General features: G+C 73.4%; 2 protein-coding genes across 2 annotated transcripts; one reads left to right on the forward strand and one right to left on the reverse strand.

Moving 5' to 3' along the window:
* Positions 1 to 1085: 1085 nt before the first annotated feature.
* Positions 1086 to 17757, reverse strand: NFIX (nuclear factor I X). Its single transcript, XM_054293019.1, is given in 11 exon segments — positions 1086 to 1153; positions 2464 to 2553; positions 5017 to 5183; positions 5380 to 5502; positions 5930 to 6063; positions 6622 to 6742; positions 7129 to 7203; positions 7672 to 7734; positions 11119 to 11538; positions 11541 to 11649; positions 17647 to 17757. Coding segments are annotated over 11 exon segments (1344 nt in total). The 5' UTR covers positions 17674 to 17757; the 3' UTR covers positions 1086 to 1138.
* A 1850-nt stretch (positions 17758 to 19607) lies between these two features.
* On the forward strand, positions 19608 to 21759 carry GADD45GIP1 (GADD45G interacting protein 1). Its single transcript, XM_054293029.1, is given in 4 exon segments — positions 19608 to 19966; positions 20543 to 20908; positions 21362 to 21396; positions 21399 to 21759. Coding segments are annotated over 4 exon segments (1095 nt in total). The 3' UTR covers positions 21734 to 21759.
* The last annotated feature ends 17 nt before the right edge of the window (positions 21760 to 21776 follow it).

The following is a 21776-nucleotide window of genomic DNA, read 5'->3' on the forward strand; positions in this document are numbered from 1 at the left end:
GGGGGGGGGGGAGCGCCCCCGATGGGGAAAAATGGGGAAAATTGGGGAAATGGGAAAATTGGGGATTTGCCCCCAAAAAAGCACTTGGAGAGCGGGGGGGGCGGGAGAGACCCGAAAAGGGGGGGTTTGACCCCAAAATGGGAATGGGGGGTTTGACCCTTGGGGGGGGCTGGGGAGCACAAAGGGGGGGGGGGTTTGACCCCAAAATTGGGGGTGTTGACCCTAAAATGGGGTTTGACCCCAAAATGAGGGGGGGATCCCCAAAGAGGGGGGGGTTTGACCCAAACCGGGGGGGGAATTGGGGTTTGACCCCAAACTGGGGGGGTTTGACCCCAAACTGGGGGGGTTTGACCCCAAAACGCGGGAGTTTGACCCCGGGGGGGGGGGCGCGGGGGGGGTAATTGCACTTAATTAAAAAATGAGCGGGGGGGGGGGTATAAAAGGGGGGGGTGGGTTGGGTTTGCGGGGGGGGGACCCGAAGGTTGTGGGGGAGGGGTATGGGGGGGGAGGGGTCAGGGGTGTGTTGCCCCCCCTCTCCCCCCATCCCCCCCCTCTCGCTGGCCTGCAGCGAGGGGGGGCCTCCCCGGGCGCGCGCGGTGCGGGGGGGGGGGGTGCTGGTGATTGGGGGGGGGCGCGCGCGGCGGGGGGGGGGGGGGGGGAGGGGCGGGTTTTGATTTTTTTTAATTATTTTTTTGTGGGTTTTTTTGGTGGGGGGTGGGGTTTAAAGGGGTGCGACCCCTCCCTCAACCCTCTGCTTTGCCCCCCCCCCAAATTCCCTCGGGGGTGACCCTGTGTGTGCCGGGGGGGGGGTTGGGGGTTGAGGGGGGGGAGAGGTTATTTTTGGGGGGGGGACACTCAGAGAGGCCGAACCCTCATCCACGTCATGGGGGGGGGCGGACGGCGGCGAGGATGGGGGGGCGGGGGGGGCCGGGTTTGGTTTTGTTGGTTTTTTGGGGGGGTGGGTGTGGGAAATAGGGGGGGGGGGCTGCGGCCTTTTTTTTTTTCTTTTGTTGCTTTTTTTTGTTGATTTTTTGGGGGGTTTTTTTGTGGGGTTTTTTTTTGTGGAATTGTTTTTTTTCTTTTTTTTCCGTTTTTCTCCTTTTTTTTCCGGGCGGTTCTCCTCGTCCGGGGGCGGCGGTCAGAGGAACCAGGACTGGAGGGGGGGGGGGAGAACAAATGGGGGGGTCAGTGGGGGGACACAAACGCCGACCCCCCCCCCCCAGACCCCCGCGATCCCCCAAGGACACCCAAAATCCCCCTAGGGCTGCAGAGGGGGGGTCGGGGACCCCAAAATCCCCCAAATTTGGGGGTCCTGAACCTCCACAAAAATAGATGAACCCCCCCAGGACCCCAAAATTGGGTTGGGGTCTCCAGAGAGGGGGGGGGATGGAACCCCCAGGACCCCCCAAGTGGTTTTGGGGTCGCCCCCGCCCCCCAGGCCCCCCCCAAAAGTGGGCGCGTGGCCGCCCCTCAGGAGGGTCTTGGGGGGTCCCCAAAGTGGGCACATGGTGGGGGGGGTGGGGGCAGCCCCTCCGCCTGGCCACGCCCCCCGCGAGCCCCGCCCCGCCATTGGCCGAGCCGCCGCCGCACCACCGCGCGCAGCCAATGGGATCGCGCGGTGCCGCCGCAGCGCCCCGCAGCCTGCCAAGGCCCGCCGGTGCCAGCCAATCAGCGCCGGCCACGCCCCCTCCCGCCTGGCCGTGCCAGCCAATGGGGTTCCGCTGCGCTCGGCGCGCCAAGCGCTCCCATTGGCTGCCGCCCTGGCTCCGCTCTCCATTGGCTCCGCGCCCCGAGCGCCCGCGCCAGCCAATCAGCGGCCGCAGCTTCAGGGCAGGCAGCCAATCAGCGGCCGCAGCTTCAGGGCAGGCAGCCAATCGGGCCTCGTGCCACGGGGCAGGGGGGGGCCAATGGCGGCCGCGCCGGGGCGGCCTGGCCACGCCCTCCTTTGTCCCCGCGGTGACGTCACTGCAGGGGGCGTGGCCGGGGTGGCAGCCAGGTGTGATGGGGGGGGTCAGGTGGCCAAGGGGGGGGTCAGAGGTCAAAGGGGGTGACCCAGAACTAGAGGAGGGGTCCCAGGTGTGGGTGGGGGGGTCCCAGGTGAGCAGGGGTTCCCCAGGTGTCCGGGGTGGGGTTCCCAGGGTGTGCAGGGGGTCCCCAGATGTCCCAGGAGGGTCCCCAGGTGTCCCGGGGGGGGTTCCCAGGTGTGTCCCAGATGTGTCCCCAGGTTGTCCCAGGTGTGTCCCAGCTGTCCCCAGGTGTCCCCAGGTGTGTCCCAGATGTGTCCCAGCTGTCCCAGGTGTGTCCCCAGGTGTGTCCCAGATGTGTCCCCAGGTTGTCCCAGGTGTGTCTCAGCTGTCCCCAGGTGTGTCTCAGCTGTCCCCAGGTGTGTCCCAGGTGTCCCAGCTGTCCCAGCTCTCCCAGGTGTGTCCCAGCTGTCCCCAGCTGTCCCCAGGTGTGCCGTACCTGCTGCTGGGGCAGGCTCAGAAAGTTGCCGTCGCGGGGTCCGAGGCCGACAAGGCGGGGGGCAGCGGGCGGCGCCTGACGCTGCGAATGCTGCGGGGAGAGGGGGCTCAGCCGGCCCCGCCCCCCGGACAGGTGCGGGCACCCGCCCACCCCCCCGGGCACCGCCCCCACCCCCCCAGGTGTGCCCGGCCCCCCCCCCCCCCGCCCCCCCCACACCTGTACGAGCCCCCCCCCCCCCCCCCCCCAGGTACTCACCTGTGCGGGACCCCCGAGGGGGGGGCCCTCAGGTGCGCCCCTACCCCCCCCGGGGCTCAGGTGGCTCCGGGATCCCCCCCCGCCCCTCCCCCCCCGCGGAAATGGGGTAAAAAGGGGCGGAAATGGCGCAGGAGCCGCTGGAATGACCGGGGGGGGGGGCGGGGGGGGGATGAGCACCGGGGCCGGTGACCGGTGAGCGATGGCGATGATGCAGGTGAGGATGCACGGGCAGCCGGGCCGGGCGGGCACCTCGCAGTCACCTGCTGGCACCTGGGGCACTGTGTCACCTGTCCCCTGCTGCTGGCACCTGATGGCACCTGGGGCACTGTGTCACCTGTCACCTGCTGCTGGCACCTACTGGCACCTGGGGCACTGTGTCACCTGTCCCCTGCTGCTGGCACATGCTGGCACCTGGGGCACTGTGTCACCTGTCACCTGCTGCTGGCACCTGATGGCACCTGGGCACTGTGTCACCTGTCACCTGCTGCTGGCACCTACTGGCACCTGGGGGCACTGTGTCACCTGTCCCCTGCTGCTGGCACCTGATGGCACCTGGGGCACTGTGTCACCTGTCACCTGCTGCTGCTGGCACCTGATGGCACCTGGGGCACCCTGGGTCACCTGTCGGCACCTGGGGCACTGACACCTGGGTCACCTGTCACCTGCTGCTGCTGTCACCTTTGCACCCTGGGTCACTGTGTCACCTGGATCACTGGCACCTGGGGCACTGTATCACCTGTCACCTGCTGCTGATGGCACCTGCTGGCATCTGGGGTACTGACACCTGGGTCACTGTGCCACCTGGCACTTGCTGGCATCTGCTCCTGCCACCTAGGTCACCTTGGTCACTGTGTCACCTGGCACTGGGCACCTGCTGGCACCTGGGTCACTGACACCTGGGTCACTGTGCCACCTGGCACCTCTCACCTGCTGGCACCTGTTACCTGGCACCTGCTGCCAGTCACCACCTGGGTCCCAGGTGCCGCCCTGTGCTGGGGCACCCTGGGGCGGCTTGCTGGCACCAGCCTGGAGCTCCCCAGGTGGCACCTGCCACGCCCTGCGCCCCACAGCTGGGCACCTCTGTACCCTCACCTGCCACGCCCTGCGCCCCACAGCTGGGCACCTCTGTACCCTCACCCGCTCACCTGTACCTTACACCTGGGCACCTGGACCCACACTGGGGCACCTGCACCCCACAGCTGCAGCCACACCTGGGCACCTGCACTCCACATCTGTACCCACACCTGGGCACCCGCACCTCACCTGCCTGCGCCCCCACCTGCCCCCACGGCCGGGGCCCGGCTGCGGGCGCGGGGGGAGCCGTGGGGTGCGGGGGTGGTGCCGGGGGGGTCCCGATGGTGCCGGGGGGGTCCCGGTGGTGCCGGGGGCACTTACGGGGTGCGGGGGGGGGCTCCGCCGGGGGGGGCCGCTGGGGGCTTTGGGCTCCGGCGGGGGCAGGGGCAGGGGTCGGGGCAGGGGGGCCCCCGCAGCCCCCCCGGCCCGGCCCTGCGCCCCGCACGGCTGCAACGAGAACACCGTGACGGACCCCGGGACCCCCGGGACCACCGGGAGGGACCACCGGGACCATCGGGACCCCCGGGACCGCCGGGCGGGGCAGCGGCACCGGCGGGAGGGACGGAGGGAGGGAGGGGCTGGCACGGGGGGGGCGGGCGGGGGTCGCGGAGCGGCCCTGCAGCCCCCGGGGTGCGCCCCAGGTGGGGGCGGCTCCAGGTGAGGGGGTGTCCCCGAGTTTGGGGTCCCCAGGGCGGAGTTCGGGGGTCCCCGTCACCCCCTCTGCATCCAGCGCGGCCGCTTGGTCTCGTTTGCATAGACCCCGCCCCCTGTGGTGTATTTGCATACAGACCCCGCCCCATAAGGGGCATTTGCATAGACCGCGCCCCCTGCTGTGTATTTGCACACAGACCCCGCCGCCTGTGGTGTATTCGCATAGACACCGCCCCCTATGGTGTATTTGCATACACGCCCCGCCCCTATGGTATATTTGCACACGGGCACCGCCCCCTGCGAGACATTTGCATACAGACCCCGCCTTTGAGGTAAATTTGCATACGGACAACGCCCCCTGCGTCTCATTTGCATACACCCCTCGCCTTATTTGCATCTCGCGCACCTACTCGCGCCTCATCTGCATACGCGCCCCGCCTCCTCAGCCTCATTTGCATCCAGGAGCGCGGCCCCGCCCCTCCGGGGGCGGGGTTCCCAGTGTCCCCCGGTGTCCCCGTTTGTCCCCGCGTGTCCCCGGTGTCCCCGCGCCCCCCGGGCCCGTCCCCGCCGCACCTGGGGGCCCTGGGCGGCGCCGTCGGCGCAGACGAACTGCACGAAGTCCTTGAGCGAGTCCTGCCCGTGGTGGTAGCGGATGGTGGGGTGGGCGAAGTAGGGGCTCGACTGGGGCAGGAGGGACCCCGACGGGAAGTGCAGCGCCGAGGCCGAGGCCCGCGGGCTGCCTGCAGGGACCCTCAGCGCCAGCGCGACCACCAGGACCCCTCCCCATCCCCGTCCCGTCCCCGTGCCATCGCGGACCCCCGCCCGCCCTCCCCGCAGCCTCCCCGCCCGCGGTTCCCGCCGTTCCCGCGGTTCCCGCCCGGCCCGGGGGCACCGGGAGCCGCCGCGCGGCAGCTCCGGGCGTGCTGGGGCTCTCACCGGGGCGGACGCCGGCCAGCACGGGCAGGGGGTGGTGGCCGAAGGCCATGCGGGGCGCGGCGCCGTGTCCCGACAGCGCGCTGCAGAAATCCAGCTTGCCCGACTTCTTCAGCGCCGCGGGGCCTGGGCATGGCGGGGGGAAACAGGGGAGGGGGTCAGACCCCGGTACCCCCCGAGACCCCTCCCCAAACCCTCCGGTACGAACCCGCCCTCCCCGGTGCTCCCCCGGCGCCCCCAGACCCTCCCCGTTACCGCCCCCCTCCCCTCCCCATGTCCCCGCGTCCCCCCAGTGTCCCCAGACCTTCCCTGTAACGCCCCCACCACCCTGATGTCCCCTGACGATGTCCCCCCCCCATCGGCCACAGCTGTCCCCGGTGTGTCCCCCCGGTGCCATCGCCCCCCCCCGTGTCCCCCCCCCCCGGTGCCATCGCCCCCCCCCGGTGTCACCGTCACCCCCCGGTGCCATCGACCCCCCCCGGTGTCACCATCACCCCCCGGTGCCATCGCCCCCCCCGGTGCCATCGCCCCCCCCGGTGTCACCGTCACGCACCGGTGTCCACGTCCCCCCCCCAGGGGCCCTGGCTGCTGCCGGGGGCCGGGGACCGCCCCGGGCCGGGGTAGAAAACGTCATCGCCGGGGGCGTCCAGGTCAGCCTCGTCCAGAGCCTTGGGGCGCTTGGGGCCGCTGCGGGGACAGCGGGGTCACCGTGGGGTCGGGGGTCACCTCTGGGGTCGGGGGTCACCTCTGGGGTCGGGGGTCACCTCTAGGACCTCCCAAATCCCGGGGGCTGGGGGTGAACCCCCAAACGGGGGGGGGGGCCGGGCAGGTTCTGGGGGGTCCCAGGGGTTTGTGGGGTGCGCGGGGGAACAGCCAGACCCCAGGGCTGGGGGTGGCCGGGTGGTCCTGGGGGGTGGGAACTCCCCAAAAAGGGGGGGCTGGATGGGGGAGCACCCCCAGAGAGGGGCCTGGGGGGTCCCGGGGGGCCGTACCTGGCGGGGGGGGGTCCCGGGGGGCCGTACCTGGCGGGCGGGGGTCCCGGGGGTCCCGGGGGGCTGTACCTGGCGGGGGGGGGTCCCGGGGGGCCGTACCTGGCGGGGGGGGGGGGTCCCGGGGGGCCGTACCTGGCGGGGGGGGGGGGGTCCCGGGGGTCCCGGGGGGCCGTACCTGGCGGGGGGGGTTCCCGGGGGTCCCGGGGGGCCGTACCTGGCGGGCGGGGGTCCCGGGGGTCCCGGGGGGCCGTACCTGGCGGGCGGGGGTCCCAGGGGCCGGCGGCCCAGCGCCACGGGGCTGATGTTGTAGTAGCCCCCCGGGCTCTCCAGGTCAGCCAGGGAGAAGTTGGGGCCCGACGCCGTGGCCACGGGGGCTGGGGGGACACGGGGGACACGTGGGGGACACACCCACCCACAATGGGGGCACAGGTGGGGGACACACCCACCCACCCAGGCAGCGGGGACACCCCCGTTCCTGTCCCCTCCCCGCGTCCCCCCCGCTCCTGTGTCCTCCTGACCCCCCCTGTGCCATCCCAGGCTCTGTCCCCTCCCCCTGGTGTCCTCGTGGTGTCCCCCGGTGTCCCCCCAGCCCAGACCCCCCTGGTGTCCCCCAGTGTCCCCTCCCCATGTCCCCTTGGTGTCCCCCCAGCCCTGTCCCCCGGTGTGCCCCGGTGTCCCCCCAGGTGTCCCCCCATTGTCCCCCCGGTGTCCCCCCACCCCAGCCCCCCCCCGGTGTCCCCCCCGTGCTGTCCCCACTTACTCTGGGACACCCTCACCAGCTCCGTCACGTTCCAGACCCCCGAGGTGACGAAGCAATCCTGGAAGGTCAGGTGGCCTGGGGACACGGGGGGGGGGGGACACCGTGGGGTCAGGGGGGCAAAGAAGGGGGCGGCAGAACACGGAGGACACTGGGGGACATTGGGGACATGGGGGACGCTGTGGGGCGGTGACAGGACAGGGGGACATGGGGGGACACAGGGGACACTGGCAGGGGCAAGGACAGGAGCTGGGGACACTGCAGGGGGGCACTGAGGGGACACTGAGGGGACACTGAGGGGACACAGGGCGCTGTGGCAGAGGGGGGGACAGCGGGAACACCACAGTGACAGTGAAGACACGGGGAGGGGGGACACAGAGGGCACTGTGGGGACACCGAGGGGACACCAGGGGGATACCGGGAACACAGACGGCACTGTGGGGACACCCGGGGGACACCGGAGAGACTCTGGGGACACAGGAGGACACGAGGGAACACCACAGGGACACTTTGGGGACACCAAGGGACACGGGGGGTGCCACGCACCGTTGGGCAGTGGTTTGATGTCCGCGTCCCCCTGCGGGTTGGCGCCGTCCGATTGTCCCGAATCTGGGCAGGGGGGACACAACCGGGGGGGGGCGGTCAGCCACGGCCCCGGACCCCCCCCGACCCCGCGGTGGCCCCGGGACACGGAGGGAGGGGGGGAGGGAGGGGCGGCCCCGGTGCCGCTCAAGGCCCCGTTGTTCCCGCGGGGTCGCTCCAGGTGACGCCGCCGGTGCCCGCGGCCCCCCCCGGGCCGCTCCCCCCCCCCAGTCCCGGGCCCGGTTTGGGGGGTGTCCCCGCCCCCCCCACCCCTGGGCCAGGTGATGATGATGATGATGATTTGGGGGGGGGGCTGGCACGGGGCCGGGCCGGGGGGGGGCTCGGGGGGGCCGGGGCTGGCACGGGCCGGAACGGGGGGGGGAACCGGGGGGGCCGGGGGGGCTCGGGGGCCGCCGTGGGGCCGGGCCGGGGGCCAGGAATGCGCTCTGGCCCCCCGCCAGCGGGCAGCGCCAACAAAGCGCCCATTGTCTGTGCCGGGCGGGGGGGGCACCGCGCGCCGGGGTAACCCCCCAAACACACACACCCCCCCCGGGTAACCCCCCCAAACACACACACACCCCCGGGTACCCCCCCAAACACACACACCCCCCCCGGGTAACCCCCCCCAAACACACAAACCCCCCCCCGGGTAACCCCCCAAACACACACACCCCCCCCGGGTTACCCCCCAAACACACAAACCCCCCCCGGGTTACCCCCCCAAACACACACACACACACCCCGCGTTACCCCCCCAAACACACACACCCCCCCCGGGGTAACCCCCCCAACCAAACACACACACCCCCCCCGGGTAACCCCCCCAAACACACACACACACACCCCGCGTTACCCCCCCAAACACACACACCCCCCCGGGTAACCCCCCCCAAACACACACACACCCCCCCGGGTTACCCCCCCAAACACACACACCCCCCCGGGTAACCCCCCAAACACACACACCCCCCCCGGGTTACCCCCCCAAACACACACACACACACCCCGGGTTACCCCCCCAAACACACAAACCCCCCCCGGGTACCCCCCCACACCTGGGAACCCCCCCGGGACCCCCATCCCGTGGGACGCCCCCCCAGATCGGATTGTTGGGGGTATCCCCCCCCCACCCACCGGGGCTCCGTTTGTGCCCCCCCCCGGTGCTGACCCCACCGTGTGACCCCGGGGGGGTCAGAGGTCACCGGGGCACGCGCGGGGTCGCGAGATCTCGGCTGGGGGGGGCGCGCGTGGCAGACCCCCCCCCCCCCCCCACGCCCCCCCCCAACCCCCGGGTCCTCCCCCCAGCCCCAAATCCCCTCCAGAGCCATTGGGGGGGGAGGGGTCCCTGCACCCCCCCCTCAGCCCCAGAGCCCCCCCAGCCCCTGCCCGTGACTGGGGGGGGTTCAGGTGCTGCTGGGCAGCTGCGCCCCCCTCCCCCCCCGGGGGTGTCCCCCCCCCACCCGCACCTGCGTCCCCCACACCGAGGGGGGGGAGGGGGAGCAGCACCTGGGCAGCGCCCGCAGCGCACCTGGACCCCCCCAAAGGCCCCCCAGACCGAGCTGCCCGCAGCCCCCTCCTCACCCTGTACGCGTGTGTCCCCCCGCAGCCCCCTCCTCACCCCGCAGCCCCCTCCTCACCCTGTACGCGTGTGTCCCCCCGCAGCCCCCTCCTCACCCCGCAGCCCCCTCCTCACCCTGTACGCGTGTGTCCCCCCGCAGCCCCCTCCTCACCCCGCAGCCCCCTCCTCACCCTGTCCCCGTGTCCCTCCTCCTTGCAGCCCCCCCCGACCAAACCCGTCTCCCCCCCACCATGAGGAGGGGACCCCAATGTGTTCCCAGGTGCCCCCCCGGGGGGGTGGGGGGCAGGCTGGGGGTGCCCGGGGGGGTTTTGGGGGGGGGGTAACACCCCTTGGCACGGGGGTCTTGGAACCGGGGGGGGGGAGCTCTAGGGGGGTCCCGGTACCGGGCGGGGGGCTCAGGGGGGTCCCCACATAGCGGGGGTCCCAGTACTGGGGGGCCCTGAGGGGGGGTGTCACAGCTCGGGGGTCCCAGTGCTGAAGCGGGGGGGCTCTGGGGGGGTCCCAGTACCGGGGGGGTTCTGAGGGAGGGGGGGGTCTCACAGCTCGGGGTCCCGGTACCGGGGGGGGGTCTCTTTGGGGGGGTGTCACAGCTCGGGGGTCCCGGTGCTGACGGGGGGGCTCTGGGGGGGTCCCGGTACCGGGGGGGTCTCTCTGGGGGGCTCTCACGGCCCGGGGGTCCCGGTGCCGGGGGCCGCGGTGCCGCAGAGCGGTTCGGGTGCCAACAGGCGCCGCCATCTTACGCGCGAGGGGGGTTGGCACCGAGCCCCCCCCGGGCCGCGGCAGCCAAAGGGCCCCCGGCGTGGGGAGGGGGCGGGGGGGGCCGCGGGGGGGCCGGCGGGGGGGGCCGGGGCCGCCGGCGGGGCCTCGTGCCGCGCACCGGGGGCACGGTGCCAACCGGGGCCATTTTGGGCGGTGCCGGGTGGGAGCCGCGCTCGGGGGATCGGAGCCCCGGCAGCTGGGCCGGGGGGGGCGGGGGGGTAGGGGGGGCAAAGGGGGGGGCTGGGACCCCCCCGTGGGTGCGCGGGGTCGGGGGTGGGGGCGCGGAGGGGGATTTGGGGAGGGGGGCGCGATGGGCACCCCCAGAGCGGCTCCATCGGCGCCCTCAGCGCCCGCGAAGGACGGGGGCACCGGAGAGACCCAAAGCCCCTGGAACTGGCCCCAGAATTGCCTAAACCCCCCGGATCCGGCCCCAAAATTCCTCAAACCCCGGATCCGGCCCCAAAACTGCCCGAATTCCCCAGGTTCGGCCCTAAAATTCCCCAAACCCCCCAGATTCAACCCCAGATCTGCAGCCGCAGGGACGGGGAGGGTGAGCGCCCGGGCTGGGGTCTCCCCCTGCGTTCACACGCGCGTGCCCCCCACCTCAGCTGCGTTTGCACACTTGCGTGAGCCCCCCATTCCCGTGTCACACTCGTGTGACACCCCCAGCCCCGTGTGTGGCACCAAAACCCCCAGGCACGGGCGCTTGGCACAGCCCTGGCACAGCCCGGTGCCCGCAGCACGGATCCCGGTGCCCGGCACAGCCCCGGTGCCAATCCCGGTGCCCATCCGGTGCCAATGTCGGTTCCCATCCCGGTTCCCATCCCGGTGCCATTCCCGGTGCCGGCACCGGTGCCAAACCCAGCACCCGTCCCGGTGCCAACGCCGGTGCCCACCCTGGCACGCGGGCTTGGCAGGCGGCGCCGGGCGCGTGCGCTGGCACTCGGCGCCGCTTTGTGCGAGCGAGGCCGGGCAGGGACGCCCCGGGCGGGGCCGCGGGGACGCCGGGCGGGGCCGGGCACCGCGCCCGCCGCCGGGATCGGGGTCCGGGGGCTCGGCGGCCCCCCACTCACCCGGCGAGTGCACGAAGTAGGCCAGGTAGAGGTCGAGCTCCTTGATGGTGACGCCGATGTGGTGGGGCTGCACGCAGAGGCCGGGGCTGGCGCACTGCGGCGCCTTGGCCAGGCGCTCGCCGTCCGTGCTCTCCAGCGGGACGCCCTTGAACAGGATGACCATCACCAGGTCCAGGCGCCACACCTTGTCGGCCTGGCGCAGGCAGTCGATGCGGCGGATCTTGCCCTTCTGGTCGGGGTTGGAGAGCACGCAGCACGGCGCCTTCTTGCCGGTGACGGAGAGCACGAAGTCCTCGCGGCACTCGGGCCGGATGTCCTTGCGCAGCTTGGCCAGGAGGCGCGAGGCCCATTTCTGCTTGACCTCCGGCTTCTCGCCCAGCAGCTCGTCCTTGACGGCGCGCTCCTCCTCCTTGGACATCGCTTCTCGTGCTTCTTGAAGTACTTGCGCTTGCGGGCCTGCAGGTTGAACCAGGTGTACGAGAAGGCCCGGACGTGGGGCAGCAGCGCCTCGATGAAGGGGTGGAACTCATCCTGCAGGGAGGGCACAAACGGCACGGGCTGGGCCGGGCCGGGCTGGGCACCACCCGCGCCCGGCCCGGCCCCATCCCCGTCCCGCGGGCACCGGAGATGGGGGATCCCGGCGGTCCCAGGGGGATCCGGCAGTCCCGGCCCCGCGGGGATGCTCCGGGTTCCGGTGCCCCGGGGAAGAGGCGGCTCCCGGTGCCGCGGGGCTCCCGTGTGGCCGGAGCGGGGATGGCTGAGCCCGTCCCAGTCCCGTCCCTGTCCCCGGTGCCACCACAGCCCGGTCCCCGGTGTCACCGCCACAGTCTCATCACCGGAGCCACCACCACAGGCTCATGCCGGTGTTCCCGGTGTCACTGCAGCCTCATCACCGGTACCGCCACAGCCCCGTTCCCGGTACTGCCACAGCTCCATCGCCAGTGCCAACACAGCCCCATCCCCGGTATCAGCACGGCTCCGTTCCCGGTGCCACCACAGCCCGGTTCCCGGTATCAGCACGGCTCCGTTCCCGGTATCACCACAGCCCCGTTCCCGGTGCCACCACAGCCCGGTCCCCGGTGTCACATCAGCCCCGTCCCTCCCCGCTCGTCCCCGTCCGCCTCCCGGTGATGCTCCCGCTGCCGTCGCGGCTCGGCCCCCCGGTCCCCATCCCCAGCGCCGGTCCCTGCTGCCGAGCCAGCGCCGGTGGCACAGATCTCCGTCCCCCAGCAGTCTCCGGTGGCACCGATCTCCGTCCCCGGCAGTCCCCGGTGGCACCGATCTCCGTCCCCAGCAGTCCCCGGTGACGCCTCCGTTCCCCTGCCAGCGCCTCCGCTGCCCTTCCCTTCTCCCCGCTCCCCGGTGCCGCCGGTGCCCGGCCCCTTCCCGGTCGCTGTCGCAGTCCCCGGTGCCCCCGGTGCGCGTCCCGGTGCCCGGCCCCCGCCGCTCCCCGTCCCGGCCCGTCCCGTCCGTACCATCGCGGCGGCTCATCCCGGCCGTCGGCAGCTGCCAGTCGGGCCCCGGCGGGGGCAGAACCGGGGGGCGACAGGCGGGGACGGGGGGAGCGCACGGAGCGGGGGGGAAGGGGTTAACGGGGACTACCGGGAGGCGGGGGCGGGCCCGGGGGTGCGGACGGTGCTGGGGGACTCGCAGGTGTCGGGGATGCCGGTACCGGCGGGATGGAGCAGCGGGGTCCGGGCTGGCAGCGCGGGGTCCCGGTTACCGGCGATGGGGGGCTCCCGGTGCGGGGCTCCGTGCCGGAGCCCGGTGCCGGTGTGCGTGTGCGGGCAGGGGTCCCGGGGTCCCGGTTTTTGGGGGGTTCGGGGGTGTCGCTGTCGGGGGGTCCCGGAGCCGCCGCCGCCGCGGGCGCGGAGCGCGCGGGAGCCACCGCGGCCCCTTTTTGGCACCCGGGACCGGAGCGGGCCGCGGCCATGGGAGCGCAGCGCGCGGGGGGGAGCGGCCTCCCCATTGGCCAGCGCAGAGGGGGGCGTGGTTACATGGGCGTGGTTTGACAGAAGGGGGCGTGGCCCGAAATGGGGGGGGCGAGTGCGCCCCGCGCGTGCAACGGGGGGACACCGGGGGGGGGGAGGGGAGCACGGGGAGGGGGGGGATGGGGAGGGGGGGGGCTGAGACCCCCGGGGGGGGCTTGGCCAAAACCTCGCGGATTCGCCCCAAAAATCCCCGAGCGCGGGGGGGAACGGGGAGGTTTGGGGAGGGGGGGGGGGTCCCGCTGCGGCCCCTCGTGCTCGTGCAAAGCCCTCGTGCAAAAAGGGTCGGGCGAGGACGGCCCCGGGGCCGGGGGGGTTCCGGGGGTCCCGCTCCCTCCCCGGCCGCCCCCGGCCCGGATTTGGCCGCCTGCCCCGGCCCCGCGGCGGCCCCAGCGCGGAACGGCCCAAACCCGACGTTTCTGCCCCCAAAATCCCGGACGCGGCGCTCGGAGCCAACGCTTTTCCCCCTCCGCACCCCCCCGGTAATTAAATCCCTCTGTGCAAAGGAAAGAAACCAAAATTTGGGCGTTTCGGCAGCGGGGCCTGGGCAGCGGCTCAGCCCGGCCCCAAACCTCGCGGTTTTCAACCCAAAGCCGCGGCTTTGGGGAGGTTTTCCTGGGGGGGACGGGCATGGTGGTGACCCCCCCTGGCCCGGGATGCCCGCACAGGACCCCAGGGCCAGGCCCAGCAGCATCTGCTCGGTGCAGGGGGGGCTGGGGGACACCTGGGGCCCCTCCCTGACACCTGAGTGACCTTTTGGCACACCAGAGTGACCCCTCAGGACAGCAGAGTGACCGCCAGGCCAGGCCCGGTGTCCCCAGGCCAGCCCAGGTGTGCGGGGGTCAGCGCCCCGAGCGCCTCCGTCCCCCCCAGACCCGGCACACACAAAGAGCCTCCGGCCCCGCTGCCCCCGCCCTCACACCCGGACCCCTCCCCAACGCCCGGGACCCCCTCCCCAGCACCCGGGGACCCCCGCCCGGCGCGGCCCGGCCAGCACGGAAGGTTCCGGAGGCCCGGGCGCGGGGCGGGCACGCGGGCCGGGGCTCCGGGCGGGGCGGGGGTCCCGGTGCCGAGGCGGGGTCCGGGGCCGGTGCCGCGGAGCCGCGGGGCTGCCATTGGCTGCGCCGGGCCCGCATTGAGCCGCAGTCTCGGGCGAAGCCACGTCGCCGCGTCCGCAGCTGCGAGCGCCCGGCAGAGCGCCAGCGCGGCGGCAGGGGGGGCGGCGCCGGAGCGGGAGGGAAAAGCCCAGAAAAAACAGAAAAGAGGGAAAAAAAAGACAAAAAAAAAAAAAAAAAGGGAAAAATGAGAAAAAAGAAAAAAGAAAAAAAAATCCACCACAAACCGAGCGAGCTGCGCCCCCCCCTCCCCTCTCCCGCAGCCCCCCCGCCCCGGCTGCGCCCGCCCTCCCGCGCCGCTGCCAGCTCCCCCCGGCCCTCGGCTTCGCCGCGAGAGAGAGAAAACAGCCCGAAACAGGCCCCGGCTGCGCCCGCCCTCCCGCGCCGCTGCCAGCTCCCCCCGGCCCTCGGCTTCGCCGCGAGAGAGAGAAAACAGCCCGAAACAGCCGGAATTGCCGCCAAAAATCCCCCCGGCGGCCCCTGCGCCGCTGCCAAGACCCTCCCGTGCGTGCGGAGGGGGGGGAGGGCGGCCGGGGGGGGGGGCGGCGGCTCGGGGGCGTCCTGGACCCCCGAGCGCGGGCCCGGGGGGGCTCGGGAGGGCCCCGGTGCCCGGGGGGGACCTCGGCGTCCAGGTGGCCTCGCACGGAACGCGCCGGATGCTTCTGGCAGGGAACCAGGCGGCCCAGAAGGGGGCTCGGGGGGCACCCTGGCACCGGGGGGATGGGGCTGGCACTGCGGGGGCACCGTGGCACGCTCGGGATGGGATGGGATGGGATGGGATGGGGGCGCTCCGCCGTTCGGGGGCGCGCACGGGAAGCGCCCGCCCGGCCCTGCCCGCGGCCACGTGGAGCGTCCCGGGCGTGCGGGCGGCTCGAGGGGAACCGGAGCATCCGCCCCGCGCTTCCCCCGCTCCCGGCCGGGACCCCGCATCCGGGCCGGGCTCTGGGGGGGGTCCCGGGGGGCTCCGCGCGGTTCGGCCGCGGTTCGGCAGCGCGGGAGCCGTTCCGGGCCGTGCCGGGAGCTCCCCGCGGCCCCGGCCCCGCTCCCGCCCCGGCGCGGACCCCGCGGCCCGGCCCCCGCCGTGGATCGGTGCCAGCCCGGGCCGGGGGGGCCCCGCGCGGCTGCGGCGTCCAAGAAAGCTTTTTGTGGCCCATCAATAATTCAGGGACCCCCGGCCCGGCCAAGGCTCCTCCATTATTGATGCCGCCGGCGAGCGGGGGGACACGGGGAGGGGGACACGGGGAGGGACACGGGGATGGGGATATGGGGAGGGGGACATGGAGAGGACAAGGGGGGGACTCGGGGATGGGGATATGGGGATGGGGACATGAGGGGGACACGGCGAGGGGGACACGGGAAGGGACACGGGGATGGGGATATGGGGACAGGGATATGGGGATGGGGACACGGAGAGGGGGACACGGGGAGGGGGACACGGGGAGGGACACGGGGATGGGGATATGGGGACAGGGATATGGGGAGGGGGACACGGGGAGGACAAGGGGGGGACACGGGGAGGGCGCTGAGCCCAGCACTGCGGCACGGGGGTGCGGGGGGGGCACGCACGGAGCCACGCGTGCCCGGGGGTCGCAAATGGAGCCACACGTGTCCCCCCGTGTGTCCCCCCCTCCTCCGTGTCCCCCCCGTTTGCGGTTCCAGGGGGGGGTTGGTGCCTCCCCCTGCCCCGATTGCATCAGCCACGCACGGCTCGGGGGGCACCGGGGCTGGCACCGGGGCTGGCACACGGCGGGGCTGTGCCACACGCCTGGCACGCGCCCGTGGCACACGCGTGTCACCAATGCGGCTGCCACGTGTGCACGGGGCTGTGGCACACGCGTGTGCGGCTCTGTCCTCGTCACACCTGTGCCTTGTCACACGTGTGTCACACCTGTGCACCATCACGTGTGTCACACCTGTCCCCCGCCACATGCGTGTCACGGATGCACCTTTTCATACATGTGTTGTCCCACCTGTGCCCTGTCACACCCGTGTCACACCTGTGCCACCACGGCTCCTGCCAAGGGCCAGGGACGGGCTCGGCCACCACCCCCTGATGCCACCAGGGCACCGGGACAGGGCTCGGGACACGCCGGTGGTGACAGCCGGGATGGGGACGGGGACGGGCCGGGGGTGGCTCCGTGCGGCGGGGAGGGGACACGAAGGGACACGGGGGGACCCTCAGGGACATGGCAGGGATGCAGAGGGACACAGGGGGACACGAGGGGACACGGGGGTGATGCGGGACACCGCCAGCCACAGCCTGAGGTGTCCCCAAGGAGGCCGGAGCCGCTGCCAGGACACCAGGGGGACACCGGGAGGACACCGCCCGCCGCTGCCCCGAGGCCATCCCGTGCCCGCCCGTTCCACAGCCCCGCTCCGGGCGCTCCCGGCGCAGCCGCTGGCCCGGAATCCGCCGGTGGCACCGGCCCAAAGCCGCCCCGGGGCGGGCGGGGCGGCGCGGGGGGAGCGCCCCGGTACCGAGCGCGGGGCCCGGGGGCGCGGGGGGTCACGGGCACGGGCAGGGGCACACGCGGGGCGCACGCGGGGCACACACGGGGCACACGCGTGTGCGCTGGCGTGTCCCTGGCGCGTGCACACGCGTGTGCGGGGCGGGCGCCGAAGCTGCGAGAAGCGCCGCTGGCCGCCGGCCCAGACGCAACCGGCCGCCAAAACCGCCCCGAAAAGCGGGAGAAAAGGGCAACGGGGGGGGGAACAGCAACGCCCGGCGGGGGCGGCCCCGCAAACCGCCCCGGGGGGGCGCCGGGGGCGTCCCGGGACAGCGCGGGGGGGGCGCGGAGCCCAGCGGGGACCCCCGAGTTGTGCCAGCTCCGAGACGCGGCCGCTGCTGCTCCTCCCCCGCCAAAATCGGGACCGCGGCCCCCCCCGGGCCCCGCCGCGATCGCCCCGCGGCCCCCCCGGAACGAGGCGCCCCCGACTCGGTGCCCCCGCGGGGTTTCGCCCGAGTGCGGCCCCCGAAGTCGCCCCCGGAGCCTCCCGGACGCGCTCGGAGGGTCCCGGTGCCGCAACCGCGCTCCGGGGCCGGGGTCCCGCCCGTCCCGGCGGAACCGGGCACGCGAACCCCCCCGTGGCACCGGGGTCCCGCTCCGAGCCCCCCGCGCCTCCCGCGGGGTCCCCGCGGCACCGGGGCTCGGTCCGCTCCGTTCCAGGCACAACCGGGAGCCCCCGCACCGAGCAGCCGGAGCGGGACGGCAGCCCCGGGACCGGCCCCAGCTCGGTGCCCGCTGCCCCGGGAGGCACCGGCGCCCGCGGAGGGGTCGCCCCGCACCCGTTACCCCCCGTTTTGGGGGGGCAGCAGCCGATGGCCGTGAGCGGCAAAGGGCACCGGTAACACCCCCCCCTCACCCCCCCCCCGCACCGCCGCCGTTACCGGCGCCCCCCGGTCCCGGAGCCCGGCGCGGCCGTACCTGGGTGAGGCAGTACGGGGAGTACATGGCGGCGCTGTCAGCCCCGGCCGGGCATGGCGGGGGCTCCGCGGGGCCGGGGGGTGCCGGGGGGGTCCCGGGGGTCCCGGTGCCGGCGGCGCGCGGGGAAAGTTTTGCCCGAAGTTGGCGCCCGCCTCACTTTTGCCGCGGGAAGCGCGCGCCGGCCACGCCCACGCGGGAATGGCCACGCCCACTAGGGGACACGCCCACTGGTGGCGAACACGCCCACTGTGTAGATAGGACCGCCCACTCTGTGAGGGGACACGCCCACTGGGGCACAGGCCACGCCCATGGCGGGATGGAGCGGGGGGGACGCGCGGGGACACCGGGGGGACACGGGAGGGACACCGGGGGGACACAAGGGACGTGTGGGGGACATTGGGGGACACTGGGGGGACACAAGGTACGTGTGGGGGACATTGGGGGACATTGGGGGGACCCGGAGTGGCCGCCACCCCCCGCGGCCCCGTCCCCCGTCACTGTGACCCCGCAGGGCCCCGCAGGTGACGGCGACAGCGGCGGTGGCGCTGCCGGAGGTGGCACCGCGCGGGGGGACGATGGCAGCGCCGGCGACAGTGGCAGTGCCAGGACAATGGCGAGGCCGGTGCCAGCGCCGGTGTCGTGACAGGGACAGCGACAGGGGCAGGGACAGGGACAACGCCGTGGGGTGGTGACAATGCCAGGGCCACGGCGGTACGGGTGACACTGGCGGTGACACGGTGGTGACAGTGCCAGGGCGATGCGGGTGACACGGTGGTGGCAGTGACACGGTGGTGGCAGTGGTGGTGACAATGCCATGGCGGTGCAGGTGACGCTGGTGGTGACATGGTGGTGGCAGTGCCACAGCGATAGCAGTGACAATGACAGTGCCATGGCGGTGTGGGTGACATTGGCACTGACACGGTGGTGGCACTGACACGTTGGTGGCACTGACGGTGACAATGCCGTGGCAGTGCGGGTGACACTGGCAGTGACAGTGACAGGGTGGTGGCACTGACATGGTGATGGCAGTGATGGTGACAATGCTGTGGCAGTGCGGGTGACACTGGCAGTGACAGTGACACAGTGGTGGCAGAGATGGTGACAATGCCGTGGCAGTGCGGGTGACACTGGCGGTGACAGTGACACGGTGGTGGCACTGACACGGTGGTGGCAGTGATGGTGACAGTGCCGTGGCAGTGTGGGTGACACTGGCACCGACACGGCGATGGCACTGACATGGCGATGGCAGTGCCACGATGGTGACAATGACACGGCGGTGGCACCGACAGTGACAGTGACAGTGACAGTGACAGTGACAGCGGCGATGGCAGCGGCGCTGCCGGCGGAGCCTCATCTGTCATTCCGGCTGCGGCCGCGTCCCTCCGCCATCTGTCACCGCCCGGTGCCAGCGCTGGCACCGCCGCCACCGCCGCTGTCACCCCTTCGCTGCCGGAGCCGCCACCCGAGGGGACCTTGGGGACACGGAGGGGACACGGGGGCGGCTCTGGGGGGGTCCCAGCGCCTCCCGTGTCCCCGCGGGTGTCACAGCGGTGTCCCCTCCCCACGGCACAGGGGGTGGCGCTGCCAGCCTGGGGAACAAAACCGGGAGGGGACAGCGGGGACGGGACGGGGCCGCGGAGGGGCCGCGAGCCCCCGGTGTCCCCCAGTGTCCCCTCGGTGTCCCCCCCCCCGTGTCCCCACCAGCTGCTCGGGGACCCCCGTGCCAGATGCGTCGCTGTCACCGCAGATGGAGCGGGGAGGGAGGGGGTGGCATGTCGCGACAGCAGTCGGGCACATCGTGACAGGCAGTGGTGTCACCTGCCAGCCCCGGGGACGCGGGGAGGGGACGCAGGGGTGTCCCGGTGTCCCGGGGAAGGAGGGACCCCCCCCCCCTGCCCCGGGGGAAATTGGGGCTGGGGGCGGCGGGAGCGGACAAACGCGGGAACGGCAGAAGCCCCAAAATGGGGCAAATCCGCCCCGAAACGGGGCCCCCCCGCTGGCCCGGTTCCACCGGCGGAGGGGGAAACCGGGACCCCCGAGCGCCCCGAGCCCTTCGGACCCCCCCCCCCCCCCCCCGGGGGGCCCAGGGAAGCTTTTGGGGCGATTTCGGGGGATTTTGGCTCCGCTCCGCGCACATTGTCGGCGGCTGCCGAGGCCTGGAAGCCATTAGGGCTCCCCCCCGTCCGGGGCCCCGCCGGAGCGGGCGGGGGGGCCCGGGGGCCCCGCGAGGAGCGGCCCCGCCGCGCTCAGCACCCCCGGTAACCGCGGGGCGCTCCCGGTGCCCCCCGGCCCCGCCCGGTGATCGTGAGGGGGGGACCCGGTAATGGGGGGGGTCCCGGTGATTTGGGGGGGGAATCCGGTGATTTGGGGGGGGGATCCCGATGACGGGGGCGGGCACGGAGGGGTTAACCGGCGCTTGGCAGCGGCCCGGGCTTGGCGGCGGCTGAAAAGGTTCGGGGGGGCTCGGGAGGGCTCGGGGGGGCTCGGGAGGTTCCGCCCCCAGCCCAGCCCCCCCCATTCACGGGGAGGAGCCGGGGGTCGCTGCACCGCGCCCCCCGCCCCTCCCGGAGCCGCTCCGGGGCCGCCGCTTCCCCCCGAGGAGCCCCAAACCGCCCCCGGGACCCCCGAGATGAGCCCCCGGTGCTCCCCGGTCCTACCGGGCCCACTCCGGTCACACCGGGCCCGACCCGGTCCCACCGGGGTCTCCTGAGGTGCCCCGGGTTGGGCTAGGCCCGGAGAGACCCCGGGACCCCCCTGAGCCCACCGGGACCCCCCGAGACCCGGGACCCCCCGCCCAAGCTCCGCCCCCATCCCAGTGACCACGCCCCTGGTCCCACCCACAGTTCTGGCCCCGCCCATCACCCAGACCCCGCCCCATTCTTACCCGCTCCTTCAGTCGCTTTGACGTCACTTTCGGCGCGCGTCCAAGATGGCGGCGCCCTTGCGGCGGGCGCTGCTGGCGCTGGGCCCGGCCCGGTCGCGGCTCCGAGCCGGTTCCGGTCCCGGTGCGGCCTTACCGGGCGGATCCGCTCCGCCGCCGCCCGGGCCCGGCCCCCGCAGACCCGGAGGACCTGCGGGCGGCCGCGCGGCGGTTCGGGCGGCTCGGGGAGGCCTCGGGGGTGCCGGTGTGGCGGCTCTGGCCCAGCCCGGAGCAGCTGCGGGAGGCGGAGGCGGAGGAGCGAGAGTGGGATCCGCCGCTCCGGGAGGTGGAGGCCGTGCTGGAGCAGCGGGAGAGGGAGGAGGCGCGGCGGAGAAAGGAGAGGTGGGGCTGGGAGCACCGGGAACGGGACTGGGACAAACTGGGAGCACCGGGAATGGGACTGGGACAGGACTGGGAGCACTGGGAATGGGACTGGGACTGGACTGGGAGCACCGGGAATGGGACCGGGATGAACTGGGATCACTGGAAATGGAACTGGGAGCACTGGCACGGGGATGGGCAGCACCGGGGAGCACCGGTTCTGTTCAGCCTGGCGAGGATCGCCCGGCGGTACCGGGAGAACGGGGAGGCTTTGGGGGTGGGTTCCCGTTGTCCTCCCCTGTCCTGGGAGCTATCCCCCCATGTCCCCAATGTCCCCCAATGTCCCCGGTGTCCCCAGGGCGGAGCTGGTGTCCGGCAGCCTGGCCGCCATGCCCGCCCGTGTCCCCATGTCCCTAATGTCCCCCAATGTCCCCCCGAGTCCCCAATGTCCCCTCATGTCCCCGGTGTCCCCAGGGCGGAGCTGGTGTCCCGCAGCCTGGCCGCCATGCCGCCCGTGTCGCCGCCTGGCGCCGGGACCGCGAGGCCGCCCGGGAGCGGGCGCGGGCGGAGGCGGCGCGGCGGCAGCGGCTGCTGGCCGAGGCGGGGCTGGGGGCGCTGCCGCGGCCCGGGACCCCCGCCCGGGGCTCGGCCCGAGCGCAGGAGCTGCTGGAGGACCTGGAGAAGCAGCGGCGGCGGGAGGAGAAGAAGCGGCGGCGGCAGGAGCGGGAGGAGGCGGCGCGGAGCGCCCTGGCGGCGGCCGAGGCGGCGGCGGCGGCACGGCCGCTCCCCGGGACCGGCCCCGAGAGCGGCGAGAGCGCCCCCAGACCCACCGGGGGCTCCTCCTGATTCCTCCAGACCTACGGAGGGCACCCCCAGACCCACCGGGGGC

The sequence above is a fragment of the Melozone crissalis genome, unplaced genomic scaffold (assembly GCF_028551555.1).
Source record: "Melozone crissalis strain CALT ecotype California unplaced genomic scaffold, PUWL_Pcris_2 ptg000122l_1, whole genome shotgun sequence".
NCBI lineage: Eukaryota > Metazoa > Chordata > Aves > Passeriformes > Passerellidae > Melozone > Melozone crissalis.